Source organism: Acanthochromis polyacanthus, chromosome 1 (assembly GCF_021347895.1).
Source record: "Acanthochromis polyacanthus isolate Apoly-LR-REF ecotype Palm Island chromosome 1, KAUST_Apoly_ChrSc, whole genome shotgun sequence".
NCBI lineage: Eukaryota > Metazoa > Chordata > Actinopteri > Pomacentridae > Acanthochromis > Acanthochromis polyacanthus.
The window spans coordinates 32,672,223-32,690,203 of NC_067113.1; the positions used below are offsets into that span (position 1 = coordinate 32,672,223).

The 17,981-nt window shown below is 39.2% G+C and overlaps 1 protein-coding gene across 4 annotated transcripts in view; it reads left to right on the top strand.

Annotated features, from left to right (window-relative positions):
• The first annotated feature begins 3,073 nt into the window (after positions 1–3,073).
• Positions 3,074–17,981, top strand: part of fgfr3 (fibroblast growth factor receptor 3) — a 113,723-nt gene continuing 98,815 nt past the window's right edge. For 3 of the 4 annotated variants that reach the window (XM_022206674.2, XM_022206676.2, XM_022206678.2), the window contains exons 1-2: positions 3,075–3,589; positions 10,427–10,646. In XM_022206674.2, the coding sequence (XP_022062366.1) occupies positions 10,505–10,646 (142 nt within the window). In that variant the 5' untranslated portion in view covers positions 3,075–3,589; positions 10,427–10,504. Of the gene's footprint in view, positions 3,590–10,426; positions 10,647–17,981 lie in introns of all 4 variants that reach the window. The other variant, XM_022206675.2, reaches the window with a different exon arrangement.

The following is a 17,981-nucleotide window of genomic DNA, read 5'->3' on the forward strand; positions in this document are numbered from 1 at the left end:
GGAGGGATCAGGAGCACTAAATGTGAGATGTAATAAAAAAGAGCAAACACGGACGAGATAAATGGCATTTAAAGCAGTAAATAAAGTAAAACCACTCTGTAAATGACAGTAGAAGGCGACAGCATGTTGACATTTACGCTAATTGGATCACCTGCACTGTGGAAAACAACAAAAAAAGAATTAAAGCAACAGTTTGAGTTAACTGAAAAGAAATATGTGAAACCAACGAGTTATACTGAGTTAAGAATGAACTTTACTACAATCTAATGTGTTTTTATTTATCACTTAGTGTAAACACACATTTTTTATTTAAGTATTCATGAAAAAAAAATACTACTTTTACCCATAATTTACTGTTATTTTTTACATGTTTTCTCAGTTTTGGTGAAATACAGACAATAACTTGTAAAATAACAGAAAAAAAGATAAATTTACATGTTAGAACTGTAAATAATATCCTCATCAAGAATCAGTTTGTCATTCTTTTATTATGTTTAACTATAAAAATAATTAATTTTACTGTTATTGGAAATAAAAATATGTATGTTAAAGATTTAAAAATAATAAATAATTTAAAAGTGTTATTTTTACTTTTTTGGTTTTGTTAAATTATGGATAATATTTAGTAAAATAACAGGAAAATTTTTAATTTACATGTTAAGTGTTTAAAAAAAGTCAAAACTGAGAGAAAGTTTTCACGTAAAAAATATGGATTTTTATAGAAATTAATTTAGGTTTTTACAAAGTGTAACTGTAAAATTGCACTGTTTTGCAGTCTTTAAATAAGGTAAAAATATTATTATTTGACAGTTATTTTCAGTGCTTCTACAGTTTTTTGAATCGTAGTGTTCCACTATTTTTTTTAACTTTTTTCTCTTGCAAATATTGTCTGCTTTTTTTGTTTTTACTTTCTTTTTTTACAGTGTAGTATTTCTACATAATTCAAGTGTTTTCACTTAATAAACATAAATATGAACAAACATTGTTCAGTCAACAGATTTAAAAAAAATTAAGTAGGTTTGGGACAGGACTTGACCTCTTGACCTTAGTTTTAAAATCCCAATTAAATTAAATTAAGTCAATTACATCAACTTTAATCCAGTTTTTACGTCAACTAATTCAGAAATTTAAACTTAAATTACACACAGTATTGAGTTGGTGCAACATTCAGTCAATAAAACCCTTTAAAATATTGTTTGCAACTAAAAATCTTCACATAAATCATTAAATTTAAAAAAAAATAGCTTACATCTATGCATTTAATGGAACAGTGAGAAGCAGCGCCCTGCATTAGTGTTTAAAGCATATATTTGAGAGATTCACACTTAAATGCATGGACTGTATTCAGAACAGTTTGAAGCAAAAGAGTCTCAGGGTTTCTCTTATCCAGTCTCTCAAAATGAAAAGATCATAATTTAACACACTATTCAGCCACTGTTGTCCCACATGTGGTGCAAAACTACCATTTTATTGGTGATATTAGTCATTTAATTGGATTATCTGTTAATCACATAGTGAGACATCCAAGTATTTCAATGAAAGGCAGCTCAACATTTGTCATATTTCAAGACATATTTGTGCCACAGTAATAAATAAAGCTACATGTGAAGTCTGCGGTCATAAATTCATTGTCACTAAACTCCACACAGTGACATTAAACCAAAACCAAACATCTCCCAGGAAATTCTCCTGGTTCTAAACTCCCATTGATTGTAGAGAAAAGCATCACTTTCAGGTTCTTACAGCAAATCCAGCTTCTCCTGGTGGAGTTTTTACGCAGCGGTGGGAGGCGCTTGGATCCATCCGTCTCCTGCTGCCTCCAGCGGGGCCAGGAGGGGCGGCGCGCCGAAACCTGATCGCCGTCCCCCCGCTGCTGCTGCTGCTGCTGCTGTTTGTCCCGGCGGCGCGCAGCCCGGAGTAGCCAGAGGCGGCCGGGAGGCACCGGAGGGACCCGGAGAGGAGCTATGCGTCAAGAGCGCAGCAGTGACGCAGGAGCGTACAGCCTTCAAAATAAAAGCCCAACCTATGGATTTACCTTGTGGAATAGGATTTATTGAATGACTTTCCCTGATTTTGGCTGCTTATTTATTTCTAACGTAGTTGCCTATAGAACTGATATCATAATTCTTCTATATATGCTTATGTATAGTTGAATCCTTAAAATAAAAGCCCAATCTGTATATTTATCTTGTAGAATAAGATTCATTTGATGATTTAATCATGATTTATCTGATTTTGTCTGCTTATTTGGTTCTAATTTACTTGCTTATACAATTAATATCATGATTCTTTTCTTCTATATATGTCTAAGCATATTTTAATCCTTAAAATTAAAGCCCAATCTCCATTTTTACCTTGTAGAAAAGAATTAATTTGACTATTTATTCAAGATTCACCTGATTTTGGCTCATTATTTACTTGTAGTGGTTGCTTTTATTTGGCTACCTGTACAGTTTATATAATAATTTATATTTAAATGTATTTTTTTTCTTTTAAAATACCTATACAAATTGTGAAAATAAATAAACATACAATTCATATTTAAATAACTATATAATACAATACGGTTCGCTTTTATTTTCAAAAGCAATTTTATACAGGTTTTACATGATATTTAAATACTCTTTTTACTGATCTTCTGCACAAATGCACTTTCAGTGTCATTGTATAATGCTACATTTATACTGATTAGAAAATATAAAACCTTATTAATCCATAAACTGTAAATAAAACAAATAAAAACCTTGAAACAAGTGGCACAAATTTGGGATCATGAAAGCAATTATGTAAAATTAGAAAATATATTACCAAAAATGCAAATAAATTTAAATATTTTCAGCTTAAGTGTTGAAATTTTAAAAATCCATGTTCATAAATCCACATCAAAGTCTAAAAGATGACTAAAGTTGGTTGATTTCTGTCTTTTTACGTGTTTCCCTGACTGTATTCCCTAACTCAAACATTCTGGCACTGCTATCAGAAAACCATTGCGTCACCGCTTCAGCGCTTTTATTTTCGCAGCCAAACCCGGAAGTCCTCCTCTCTCCGGAGCTGCGCCGCCTTGACTTCAGCACCTTGCAAACTCTGTACTTCACAGGCAGCCGAAGGAGCGGAGCCACCAGTCCGAGTTGGTCGATCCGAGGCGACGAACCCGCGCACTCGCAGCTGCCATCCGCACCGGAGAGAGAGAGAGAAGCGAGGAGCCTCGTTCCGGTCGTCCCTCCACACGGATCCGGTGCAGGACGAGGATGAGCGCGTTTCGGTGCTCTGGACACGGCGGACAGCAGCGCGCAGCGGAGATCCGGATTTAAGTGGGGAGAAGTTGGCGTTTGTCGGCGGCGGTGCCCGAGTGGAAACCGTCAATCCGCGAGGAGGATTTCTGACTTTTTTTTCTTTTCTTTTCTTTCCACCGTCGCTGAGCTGCTGTCGAAGCGCCCGGACGTGAGGATATAAAAGTAGTTTTTTGAGGGTTTTTTGGTGAAGTTCACTGGAGAATTTACGGCTGGTTTTTCTTCGAATGAATGTTTGGTGACATCAGACACCTGGAAGAGGCGGTTTTCTGTCAAAACGGGACACTTTGGGCATTTGGGTGAGTATTTTCTCATCATTTTAATTCATATTTTTATCGTTTTTTATCCGCAAACTGTCCCGTAGCGCCTGACAGGAGAGATCCTGCTCCACTTCCTTGTAGATGCGGGTCGGACAGGTTGAGCTTGAGTCGTGGAAGCGCAGGAGCAGCCCGGTGGTGGTTGTGCCATCGCGCAGGTGGCGCAGAGGCAGCGGCTGGTTGGCGTCTGCTCTGTGCGCAATCGGTGCGTTTTGGCTGCTGTCAAACAGATAATAAATGGAAAAAAAGGACGCAGTCTTTTTTTGTACCACTTTGGGTTTGGAGCAAGAGCGCAGGCGGTTTCTATTATAGCTCATAAATGTGGTTTGCGCTGTGTGTGGCGCAGGTTTGTGTCTCTTGGAGAAATTACGCACGCTGCGAAAATAACCATATACATAATTGGGTTGGAAAATACGCATGTATGGCTTTTACTGGAAGGAGCAGTTCCATTTTTTCTCTTGCTTTCGGTGTCATTTTTGTTCCCTTTTTAATGTTTACACTTTGGTTTCTAGAAATAAACCTTGGAAAGGTGCAAAAAGCGCTTTTAAAATGATTTTACGCACGACTATCGCTCCATCAGGATGCGCTTTGGATGCCTAATCGATGCGTTTTAGAGGAGCTTAGCTTGTGTGTGTAATAAATAAAATGTTTTTATGTGCAGTTTTAATCCTTAAAAGTAAAACCTTCCATCCTCTGCTGGCTTGGAACACGCCTTTCCTCCTCACTGCAACAGTGACGTCTTCCCAGGTCGAGATATGAATTACACATCAGCCTCGTTCTCCCGGAGCCTCTGATCATCTCTGAAGTTTCTCCAGCGCCGTTTTTTCCCCTTCTTCTTCCTCTTCTTCTTCTCCTCTTCCTCCCCTTTGAATGAACGAGCTGTGCGGTTCTCTTCCCCTCAGCAGCAGATCACTCATCCACCGCTTCAAACACATGCGCCTCAATGGGATTCAGATGGTGATCGTGGCCGCGCGGCTCCGCTCGGCTCCGACTCACACCAACCGGGGAGTCACCAACCGGGGAAAATTACCGGATTAGAGCGTCCCAGGAAAAGAGGAGAGGGCTGAAATGAGCTTTGGGACTCGCGTTGCACTGGAATGATTAAATCCCGCTTCTGTAAAACAAGCGTGCTGGGCGATAATAGTTCAGCTAATGCCGCAAATTAATTGTTTCTATTGACCCGAGGAATAACGCACGGCAGTTTGCTGCAGTTTTTCAATCACAGGCGAGTCTCAGACACATTTCGCTTCCAAATGAGCCTCTGATTGCCTCTTTTCATTACAGAAATTGGCCTGAGCCCATCGCTGTGCTTGGAGTTTTCTCTTTTTTGCCCCTTTAGAAGGAGGAAAACAGTTCTTTAATTGGCTTCAAGTTGTCTCATTTGAGAGAAAAGCTGGTTTCTTTCATGCACAAACACTCATTTTGCAATAAGAAAACCCTCAAATGTTGTCGTTTTATTCCTTTTATGCCACCCAGGATATTCCTCTGATTCTTAGTTAAAAATGTCACCTTAAACAGAAGTCAGTATTATCCCTAAAAGTAAATTTGTTCCTCTGTGGGTCTTTAAAAGCTTTATGTAGAGTGTGAAAATGCAGGAAAACAGTCCTTGAATTGGCATCAAGTTGTCTCATTTGACAGAAAAGCTGGATTCTTTCATGCACAAGCACTGATTTTGCATTGAGAAAACCCCTCATATGTTGTAGTTTCACTCCTTCTGTGCAATTCAGGATATTCCTCTGACTCATGGTTAGAGATGTAGACAATATTATCCCTAAAAAGTGAGTTTGTGGCTCTGTAGGTCTTTATAACCTTTATGTAGAGGGTAAAATGAGAGACAAGCTGGTTTCTTTCATGCACAAACGTGAGAAAACCCCTCATATGTTGTAGTTTTATTCCTTTTATGCAATTCAGGATATTCTTCTGATTCGTAGTTAGAAATTTTGCTTTAGATATCGTCAATATTATCCCTAAAACATAAGTTTGTGGCTCTGGAGGTCTTTATGTTGGGTAAAAAATGTGTCTTGCAGGTTAAAACTGAGTCTTTTTAAGACTTTTAATGCTCACAGTATTGTCTAAGAGGGAGTTTTATGTTGAAGTCAACCGTTTTTTGTGGTTGTGTAGTTTTTCTTCGGTGTCTTCTGGTCGCTGCTCGGTGGTAATGTGATCTTTTCTACACGAGTCTCTCCAGCTGACAGCTTTTAAAGTTCAGATCTCGGCTGATCGATATCTCTTCTCACCTCCAGAGAGCAGAGAAAGGAGGTGTGCTCGTGTGGTGAGAGCAGGGAGATAAAAGGAAGAACACAGGAGGGGTTTTCTTACTGCAAAAATCAGGGTTTGTGCCTGAAAGAAGCCAGCTTTTCTCTCAAATGAGGCAACTTGAAGCTAATTAGAGGGCTGTTTTACCCTCTACAGAAAGGTTGAAAGACCTACAGAGCTACAAACTTACTTTTTAGTGATCATATTTTCTATATTTAAAGTGAAATTCCAAACCAAGAATCAGAGGAATATCCTGAGTGAAACTACTTACATTTTAAATTACTTAAAAATGAGCAACATTTCAACAAAAAACTCTCTATTCTGCACATCTCCTTTAAAAATTTGCCAAAAGTAATCCATCTGCTCTACCCATATTCTGTAAAAAAACAAAAAAATTTGCCCTTCTTGGTGCAACTTTGAAGCTATTAGTGACTCAGCTACAAACAAAGGTGAAGTGGCAAAAATTGTGTGAGTTTTCAGGTTAACTGCAGGCAGTGTTTACACAGCGCAGAGAGGAAACAAGCGTGAAACTAATTAATCATGTGTGAAATTTCATCAAAATCCTATTATTCTGCTTGTCTCTATAAAAATCTGCCAAAAGTAATCCATCTGCTCAAATTTGATTATGTAAAAAACAAAAAATTCTGCACTCATCTGTGCAACTTTGAAGCAATTAGTGGCTCAGCTGTGACCAAAAATCAAGTCTCAAAAATTCAGAGACTTTTTCAGCTGAACTGCCGGTTTTATTCACATCAGTCAGATAGGAGACGTGTATGGAAACAGCCTAAAATGAGTAATATCACAAATAAATTTATTCTGCATGTCTCATTTAAAAATCTACCAAAAACAATCCATTTGCTCAAACGATATTCTGTAAAAAGCAAAAAAATATGCACTCCTTGGTGCAACTGTGAAGCCATTAGTGACTCATCTGTGACCAACAGTCAAGTCTCAAAAATTCAGGAAACTGTAGGCTGTATTCGAACAGAACAGATGGGAGACAAATATGGAAATGACTTAAAAATAGGCGATATTTAATCAAAAGTTGCATTATTCTGCTCGTCTCTTTAAAAACCTGCCAAAAAAATCAATTTGCTCAATCCAGATTCTGTACAAAACTTAAAATTCTGCACTCCTTGGTGCATCTGTAAAGGCACCAAATATATAAAAGATAGAAGGAAGAAACATGGGGAAAAAAGACTTAATGTGGGAGATTTTCTGTTTGCATTTGTGCTCTCCTCCTCCCTTAAAAAGCCTTTTAATCTCCCAGAATGTCGACCCTTCCCCGGCTTAATTATTAAAGATTCCTGACACTGTTCGAGGTGTGACTAGCATGTGACCGGCTTGCATTGATCCTCTGAGGGAGGAGACGGGGGATGACGGGGATTTGAACCCCGGCTGAAGCCCTTTCTCTCCCCCCTGAGCTTTTACAACGTAAAGATAGTTGTGCATGATTAATGTTCATGTATTATTCACCGCCGCGCTTGTTGTTTCCCTTTCATGCTTTGGGAAAATATTAGCAAGCGAGTCTTTGAACTCGTCGCCGGGTCTTCCGCAGGCCTCGTGTTCTCTGTTGCAATGAAATCAAAGCACTTTTGGCCACTTTGCTGTCACAAAAAGTTGAATATCGGAGAGAAATGAGGCGATAAGCGGCACGGATGACCTCCTGCTGCCCCCGTCAGTCGTGTTGCAACACCTGGCTGCTCCTCAGACCGTCTCAGCTCCTACCTGACACCAGATTAAAGCCGCTATTGTTTCCCGGTTTCTTTCTCGAGAGGGCTGTCATGCTACTTGTCTAAACAGATCTGCACAACTGTGAAGCCGCTTTGTCAGCTCTGGAAGGTGTAGTTCAGAGCAGAAAGAAGGGTTTTGTAGAGAGACGGAGCTCTGCAGAGGACAGAGTTTGTCTTTTATCTTATCCACGTGCAAAGTCTTCTTCATCGAAAGCCAGTAACGTGCAAATAGAGGGTTAGCAGTTTGTGGTCCTGGAAGGGGAAAGAAAAGCGACCCTGTTAAGACTAAAGACAACACAACCTCTCTGTGGACCGAGTGTGTGCACAATGCAGCTCTGTGTGAGCAAGCAGGGATCATTCTGGAGGGTTGGTGCTCGACAAAGCCGAGTTTGGAAGGTTTTCTGGAGATGGACGGACGCTCTAGAGCAGGGGTGTCAAACATGAAGCCCGCAGGCCTAAAGCGGACCTCTGGACGGTCCAGTCCGGTCCACTTTGTAAAGAGAAGACATTAACTACAGATTGTGAATTTAGAACAATTTCTAGACCATGACAAGTTGTTTTGATCATAAAGTCAAATATTAGATTGTTCTTTGTCGTTTTGTGCGTCGTTTTTGTGATGTTTTGTCTTGTTTTTATTGTTTTTTTGTCTGAGTTTTGTGATTCCTTTATATCTCTCTTGTGCTTTTTGTCGTAGTTTTGTCATTTTGTGTTTGCTTTCGCCATCGTTTTGTGGATTTTTTGTCTCATTTTTGTTTTTTGTCTATTTTTTTGTCATTTTGTAACTTTTATCAATTCTTTTGTCTCTTTTTTGTTTTGCTCCGTGTCGTTTGTCTCATTTTTTGTCATTTTGTGTTTTGCTTTCTTCGTTGTTTTGTGCGTCGTTTTTGTCATTTTCTGCAGGCTTTTGTCTCGCTTGTGTTGTCTCTTCTTTTATTTTGTAACTTTTTTGTCTCTGTGTTTTCGTTTTGTGTTGTTTGTCTCATTTTGTTCATTTTATGTCTCACTTTTGTAATATTTTTGTTGTTTTCTGACTTTATTCTCATTTTAGTCTTAAAGTAAAATGCCGTATCGTTCAGTTCCAGACAGCTGTGACTACATGTTGTGTTCCTTTGTAGACACTCTGTGATCTGTAAGCTGTCATGTGTAAATGATAAAGTGAGGCATAATGTTGGAATTTAATTTATTTTTCTTAAGAAGCTTCAGGTTGTTTGTAAAAAGAAAATTCCTTAAATGTTTTCAGAACTTAGTTTCTTGCTCTAAAACAAAGGAAAATGTGGAGTTGTGGTTATTAGTAGGTTATTATACTGTAATTTTACTGGTCACTGGAGATGAAACTGGGCTGAATGTGGAGCCTGAACTACGATGACGCCTCTGCTCTTCTTTTGCTTTTCTGGGCAGACGTTTCTCTGCGAGCTTCAGTCCATCTCTGAGCACGTTGGGCCGCCGATGCTGTCGTCTTTGGCATTCCTCATCCTGCAGGAACATTAGTAAATCCGTGTCAGTCGCTTGCTAAACCATGCAGGAGAGTTTCTCAGGCAGAAAAAGAGTAGACGGGCTGGAATGAGGCAGGTTCTCGTACCGTCGCTGCAGAGTTAATGAACAAACTCGTCTTCTAGTTTGGAAACACGGTGCAGGTTTTTCTTTTTTTTCTTTTTCCAATATGAGAATTCCTCCTTGCACATCTTTAGAAAGGTTCTGAGAAAAACTGTGAAGAGGAATTTCCACCCTAATCCTGGAAATCTGTGAGGAATGTCAGGTCAGAATACAAGAGCGTGTGTGCACACTGCAAAAACTCAAAATCTTACCAAGTCTGTTTGTCTTATTTTTAGTCAAAATGTCTCGCCTTGCTTGATTTAAGATAAATTCATTGAAGAAGTGACATTTCAACAAGACACAAGGACTTGTTTTAGGGCAATGCATCTTAAATATCTTGTTAAGTCAAACAATCTTGAAATTATCTTGTTTTAACCCTCCTCTCATTCTGCAGGTCAAATTTAAAGTTTAAAAATGTGGCGAAAAAATGTATATTTTCACAGTGAAAGCCGCCACATTTTCAAAAATTTTGGGGACATTTTTTAACATTTTTGGTGAGAAAAAAAAGAAATGTTAAAAAAAAAAAAGTTTCTTTAAGAACATTCAGAAAAAAATCAATGCAAATCCAGAGAATTTCGCTGGTTTTGGTTGAGTTTTTTCTGAAGGTTTTTAAAGAAAATATTAGAACTTTTACTGATATATACATATATATATATATATATATGTATATATGATTAATTTTAGAGATTTTTAGGATTTTTTTGAAGATTTTTTTTCATTTTTTGAAAATATTTACAATTTTTAGATTTTAAAAAAAAAAATTATTTCTTGCCAAATTTGGGGATTTTATAACTAAAACTTTTGAGGGAAACTTTTCAGGAATTTTTTTTGTATTTTTTTTTTATAAATTTGGGAAAGTTTTTGCTGAATTTTGGGATTTTTTCAGACAAGGCAACAATATTTTTGGGTTCCATAAATGAGGACAACAGGAGGGTTAAGACACCTACTAAGCTTGACAATCCTGGTAAAATAAAGCTTAAAATAATTTTTCCCAGCTAATTGTAAGATCTCTATATTCTAAATATCATATCTTATTTCAAGAAATCTTAAGTCATTTTTCACTTGTTCTATTGGCAGATTTTTTCACTTATTTCAAGGTAAAAGTTCTTTGACATAAGGTTTTTTTTTCTTGTTTTGAGAGGGGCATTTTTTCCAGTGCAGTGCCCAGGGCGCTGCTTTCTGCTTCCTTTCTCTTCTGTTGTTGTGTTTCCTCTCATGCCGTTTGTCGTCTGTGCAGGTCGGTGGCCGGGGCTTGTTGGATACTTTCTCTGGGCGTCTGCGGCCGCCGTTCTGCTGGACAGCATGCGATCGGAGGATGTGCTGTGAGTCGGGCCTGGCTGCTCTGCGTCTCGCCTCTCCGTCCAGAGGAATGACGGCTCTGTGGTGCTTCCTCTGGATTTCTTTCCTCCTGCCGCTCTGCGTGGCTCCGGCCAGGCTGCCCACCGCTCAGCCCACAGGTAAGATTAACCCTTAAACTCCTCGCATGCCGCTGGAACGACACCTGCTGCCGTCCAGAGCTTGAGACGAACGTGAGAAAAAGCGACATTTTGAGGCGATGACTGCTGGACAAGTTTGAGAGCTTTTGTGTCGTCGTTGTTCCTTTAAGCCTCTGCAGTTTCATGTTTTTACTCACTGTTGGCTCGTTTATTACTGCGATAAGTAAAGAAAGTAAAGTCCAGCGCCTGTATGGAAACAGAACCATGAAGAAGGAGAGAGAACTCTGAAAAATGCCAGAAATCTTAAACAAAAAGAAAGACAAAGGTGGCAAAAGTTTAGAATCAACATGTGCAACATTTTTCCAAATGCTCATAGCAAACAGCACAGCAGTGCTGAAAAGAAATGCCAACTCTACAAACTGTAGGTGCTTTGTTACTTAGATTTTGAATTTGTTGGGAACACCGGCTGCAGTTCAGCTAAAAAAGTCTCTGAATTTTAGTCACTTGGCTGTTGGTCACAGCTGAGTCAGTAACAGCTTGAAAGTTGCACCAATGAGTGCAGAATTTTTGTATTTTTACAGAATTTGGGTAGAGCAGATTAATTATTGTTGGTAGATTTTTAAAGAAGACCTGCAGAATAAAGTCATTTTTGATTAAATATTGCTCATTTTCAAGTCGTTTCTGTTTTGTGTAAACATTACGTACAGTTCTGCTAAAAAAAGTCCCTGAATTTTTGAGACTTCACTGTTGGTCACAACTGAGTCACTAATGGCTTCAAAGTTGTAACAAGGAGTGCAGATTTTTTTATTTTTAACAGAATTTGGTTTGAGCAGATGGATTATTTTTGGTAGATTTTTAAATGAGGCATGCAGAATAATGAGATTTTTGATTGGATATTGCTCTGTGTTTGTCTCATGTTGACTCTTTGTGAATAAAACCGACAGCTGAAAAAGTTCCATGAATTTTTGTCAGTTGGCTGTTGGTCATAACTAAGTCATTGACGCCTTTACAGTTGCACCGAGGACTGCAGAATTTTTTGTTTTTTACAGAATCCGATTTGAGCAAAGGCGTTATTTTTGGCAAATATTTAAAGAGATGTGCGGAATGAAGTGATTTGGTTGAAATATCGCCATCGTCTCGTCTGTTTCTTGTTCGCGCTGTGACTCCACACTCAGTAGATATTTCACATTTTTATGTGTTTCCAGTCATGTCTTCTCTCTGCTCTGTGTAAACACTGCCTGCAGTTCAGCAGAAAGGTTTTACATTTGTACTTATGACTGTCGTTGAGTCACTTAAAGCTTTTCACCTGCACAGAGGTTTTAGTTTTTTGAGATTTCGACTTATTTTTGACAAATTGCTCCAATCAGACATGAAGAATGCAGTGATTTTGAAGAAATATTACAATTTGAGGCACAGATTTTGTGTAATATTCTCGACTAAGCTGCATGTGGCAAGTTCATGAACCATCAGAAGGTTGAAAATCCAAGTGTTTAAGAGTTTCTCGCTCTGATAAATGGTGTAATTTTGGTCGTTTCTATGAATAAAACATGCTTTTTGGGATTGAGAGGGTTAAGACATTGTGGCTTTTTAAGCGTCACACGGGCGGTGAAAATAAAACCACAAGAAACGCGACAGTTTTCGCGCGGCACAATAACAGACGAGTCCTCCTCCGGTTGTCCTCACGTCGAGTCATAAACGAGGATGAAAGGATCCTCATCGTATAGCCGCCTCTCCCTCCATGCTAATAGGACGTCTGCTTTGAACTCGGCTCGCTTTCCTGTGTGCTCGTCACTTCAAATGAGGGCGTCTTGGAGGGAGCATTTGTTGTTTATGCGGACGCGGTTCTTCTCTTTTTATTATTTTTTATTTTACAAGCGGGATTTAATTGGACTCTTCTCGGTTCGCTGAGCTTAGCGCGATTTTCTCGTCTTTGTTCTCGAGGCAGAGAAACACCCAAAGATCAATCCAAAGTAAACGTCGACTGTGTTTGCTTTAATCTCTCCATATTGCTCAAAAAAAAACCAAACTAACACAGCAGAGTAATCTTTTTCTGAGAGTTGTTCTTCCTCTCTCTCTCCTCCCTGCTTCTCGTTTTATGTGAGACTTATTTAAAATGAGTCTTTGACACACTTTACACGCTACAGTGCATTAAGAAAGATGAGGGCACTTTCTGGAGTCGACCCAGCTGTCTCTGCAGGAACGCAGAGTTACAGCTTCTTCAACTTGTGCATGTATGTGTGTGAAGCATGTTGTGGCCTTTTTTTTCCAAAGAACTGAGCTCAGAGCCGGAGATTCTGCCGTTATATATTGAAAAAATGCAGGAATTTGTCACCAGATGACTTGAAAAACTCAGTTTAGAGTGATTGTGGTGATTTTTTTAAGACTGAATGTGCACTGAAAATGTGAAAAATCATTGAAAAAAAGCAGTTTGGAGTTTTCTCATGTGGTGGAGCAGTGGCAGAAACATGCAAAATTAGCTTTTCTCTTTGAAATGCATTCAGATCTGGCTTTACATTCATCATACAGAGTTCTGTGGTGCAGATTTAAATGCCTGCTTTTTGCGACTACATCGTAATTTTCTGTGTATATTTGTACTCATGTTTTCTTGTTTTTTTGCTGCTTGACTGTTGCTTGCTGTTGAGTCACTGGTAGCTTCACGGTTGCAGGAAAGAGTGCAGAATTTTTATTTTTTTGCCAAATCTGCTTACCGCAAATTGGCTTTTTTTGGCAATTTTTAAATGATTTTGTTGTAATATGATTTTTTTTCGGTGTTTCTCATCCCAACTATACTTCTACATTCTGTAAATGTTTTACTACACGCATTTTTCATTTGTTTTCGGGCTTGAATCGTGTAAACACTGCCTGCAATTCAGCTGAAAAGTCACTCATAGCTTTTCAGTGGCATATTGGAGCACAGGATTTTTTGTTTTTTGAGATTCTGGCTTATTTGTTTGACAAATTTATAAATGTGACGTGTAGAAAGAAGCGATTTTGGTGAAATATCCTGAAGCACAAATGTGGTACATTTTTCCATCTTCTCTGTGAAAAGCAGCCAAAAAATCACTGATTTTTTCTTGCATAACTGTGACTCATAGCTGAGTCAATCAAGACTTTTTAGTTGCGTATAGGAACACAGAATTTTTTGGTTTGAGAGATTCTGGTTTATTCTTTGAGAAATTCATAAATGTGACAGATAGAATGAAGCGATTTTGCTAAAATGTCATGATTTGAAGTACAAATTTGTTAATTCTTTCATGAAAAGTAGTCAAAAGGTCACAGATTTTTTGCCTCATACCTGTTAGTCATAATTCAGTCATTCATGGCTTTTTAGTTGTGAAAAGGAACCCAGAATTTTTTGTTTTTGACAGATTTTAGTTGGAGCAAACGGTTTTGGAAGAATAAAGTGATTTAGGATGGAATTTCCTGACAGGGTGATGTGTATCAGATGAGTAGTTCAGGGACTGTTAAAAATCTGACAATTCTGTCTGTATTTACTGTTTCTATCTTTGGTAAATTGTGTCATTTTTTTTATAAAGACAGCATGCCTTTGGAAACCATTGGAGGGTTTCAGACTTAAATCCTTAACTTCAGCATAAAGTCAGCTAACCTATAAAGCGTGTCTGCTTCAGGCCTCTGTTGTCGTGTTTTCTGGTCCTGACTGTAAAATTAAAACCTGATCAACACAGCTCTGAGAGGGGAAAACCCAGCTGTCATGTTCGCTCAGCGGCTTTAAACAGACTTACGTTTTGACATCAGTTTGATACCAACTTGCCCCCAGAAGGCTGTAAAACCTGCCTGGGGCTGCTCTGACAGCCACAACTCTCCCTGGGTGTGAATTCCAGCGATCGCCGCCAAAAAAAAAAAAAAATCCCCTCTGCGCTGCGCTTTCTGTCCCCCCTCCTTTGCCCTCTCTCATATCAGACGTTTTGTGATTCTGTCCGCCTGATTGCCTTCCCTGCTGGGAGCCATCGCGTCCCATCATGCTCGGTATCATCCAAAAAGCTGGGTGTGTTTTTTTAAAGCCCTCCAGGAGGCTGTGATCGTCGTCTACCTGCAGCCAAACGCAGCCGGAGCCCACCGCTCTGAGGACGATACGGTTTCAGGCTGCTAATGTTTGTCATGTCGAGGTGTTGTGGGGTGAATAATGTGACGTTAAGTGTGTAGTTGCGGTCGGAGAACGATTCCTAGCGAGGTGTTTTTACTCGACAGGATGCTGAAAATGTTATCTTTCCGCCTCTGTCTTTCTGGTAATAAAACCTCCTTTGTCTGGATCTGGATGCTCAGTTTGCTCAGTAGATAAAGGAGATAAAGGAGACAGTTTTATGCGCTTAAGCAGCTGTTTATACACGATAATCTCATTAGCTGGGATTTAATGGAGAGTTTAATGGACATGTCCAAGTCTGGTCTCCTCGAAAAGTTATCTCTGAGATTTGTTTGATCCCGATAATAATAAAAAAGCAATAAAAACACCCACTTATTGACTTTTGTTATGTAAATGCAGAAGAAGGCTGAGATGACCCTTTCAGTCATGGTGGAAATGATGCGAACTGCCAATATTAGGCTCAACAGCAGCTATTCTTTAGATACACGCCCTGTCAAAAGTTTTGAGACGGGTTCTCATTCATTTGAAACGGTGACGGTTACCTGCTTCAACAGTGCTTGAACGGCAATCTTTTAACCGTCTTCAGACACCGCAAGATGGAAGAAGTTGCGTCGATCTCTCAAACTTCCACCGACAACGTCAAATATTCCAACTTTTAAGTACGTTAAACCATCAGCTAGCTGAGCAATCCTCATGCACTTAGCTTGGAAGGTAACTGTTTGTTTTGCTAACAAGCCACTTGTTTTGTTAGCAAGTGGCTAACGAAACAAGTGGCTAACAAACCATTCAAATGAATGAGACGGGTTCTCATTCATTTGAATGTCAAAACTTTTGACAGGGGGTGTACATACATACATACATATATATATATAAAACAGAATAATGGTGCAAATGGAAAATTATGGGCTCATTGTGTGATTATTAAATTTATTCACGCTGCTTGACTCACCGCTTCTACTACAGTGGGGATGCAAAGGTCTTTTCTGGTGATCAACAGCCTTATCAATCAATAATCAATTTGATTACAATCACATGACATAAGCTGGGGGAGGTTTTTCAGCTAAATAGCCGTAGCGATGATGTCTAAGCACATTTCAGTCGCCTAAAAATGGACTGGCAGACACTGAGAATAAACTCCCACAATGCCCTCTGCTAGCTAGCATGTAGCTTCTGGTAATCCTAGTTCTTCTGATCGTAACAGCGTTAAACAGCGAGAGGCTCCTCCTGGTGGCGCAACCGGGTACTACAGCTGATCTGCAACACATTTTCTGACCTTCATCTTCGTCAGTTAATTAAAGGCTAATCATTAACACCCTAACTAGGAGATTTTTAAAGAATGGAGTTGGAGCCACTCTGGTCGACGCACTGTGTGGTGGTACTGTTTTGAAATGAGCTTGAACATTTGTTTTTCTGCATGCAAAACAAAATAAAAAACTGAATTTCACCATTAGCATACATGCTACACCGATATATCTGGCTCACGTTGTTATTATTGGTCTGTAGTCTCCTCAGAAATTCATCCTGTGCAGTCAGCAAGCTTCAGGCGGCCTGATGGAAGCTTTCATCGCCTCTCATTTGCATAAATAATGGAGCACATGGCCTTGTGGGCAGCGTGAGTGTGGAGGTCAAAGGTTCAACCAGAACCCTCTTCTTTCCACCTACCTCCTGCTGCATGTTGGAGCAAGAATATTCAGGAATCCAGCAGGAAAGCAGCGCAGAAAACACTCGATTGCATGTAAATTTTTAAAAATCTTCAAATTTCAGGGGCTAAATGAGGAATTGCAGGATTAAAAGTGGAGCTAATTAACAGTTTCACGCTCAAGGACTGTTGCGTTTTCTTTTTTAAGCTGAGGAAATGAACGTGTCTACAGTTCACTGCTCTCTCCTGTTATAGGTGGGAAGGTTTTTGATAATTGCAGCGATAGTTTTAATATATTCTCTCACGCTGAGCTGATAATCTGTTGCCTCTGGGTGCAGATTTTTAAAAACTTAATCACAGTGTGCAGCGTCGCACATTTAAATATTGATTACTGAAGGAAAAACGCATCCTCGGTGTCATAATCTTAACCTTCAGGATCTGCATGATCCTCCAGTGGTGACGCTCTTCCAGTCTTTTCTCCCCCGTGGCCTTCTTGCCTCCAGCAGAGTTGCCCCCGTCCACAGATGGACGAGCAGTAGGGGCAAAATGACTGTCATTTTGCTGGCAGATGGCACCATTTCCCCCTCAGCCTCCGCAGCAGCGCCGGGCTGCAGAAATGTCACCGAGGTTTGTGTTTTTGTGTCTGCGTGTCATTAGCAGGCGCTGAGGACAGGAATGCCCTTGAAAGTTTACAGCCGGCCTGTAAATATTAATTCAGAGTAATTGGTTGCAGGTTTGCGCGACTGTTTTTCGATATTTCCTAAACTGTTTCTTTGTTGTGGTTGAGCTGCTGCATATTCATCATGTGTGATGTTACCACCAGCCCCCCCGAGGGCCCTTTTCCGTCAGTTTGGGCAAGAAAAATTTTTTAAAACTCCCAGAAGAGAAACTGCTGTCATTGCACAGACACGCTGTTTAACCCTAACCTTTAACCCTGAACCCCTAAAACACGCCGCTGGGTTAGAAAGGCAGGTTATCTTTGTGAACAACACCATTTATCAAGCTGTGAAGACAGAGATAATAGTCAGATCTTCAACATCGGCAGCCGTCCTTGAGCTTATCATAGAAAACTAGTCCGAATCTCAGCTTTACATCGTGATATTTAATCGATATCACTTCATTCTACATGTTGCATTCAAAAAATTGTCAAAAATATGCAGTTCTGTTTAATCAGATTCTGTAAAAAACAAAAAAATCTGCAGTTCTTTGTGCAATCAGAAAGAAATTAGTGACCAAGCTGCGATCAATATTCATGTGACAAAAATTCAAATGCAGTGACCAAATCTAAATTTAAAATCGCAATATTTAATCAAAATCACTTATTTCTACATGGTTTATTTAAAAGCTTGCCTTTTTTTTTTGCGCTGATCAGATTCTGTAAAAATAAAAAAATTCTCTCCTTTTTAATGCAACTGTGAAGCCCTGAATGATTTTTCTGTGACCAACAGTCATGTCACAAAAATTCTGCCACTTTTCAGCAGAGCTGCAGGCAATGTATACACAGAGCAGACAGGAGTCAAGTGTGTAAACAAATTAAAAATGTTTAAATAGTAAAATATCGACAGTATGTAGTGTCACTGCATTTTTTTTCAGTGTTGGTAACACATGTGGGCAC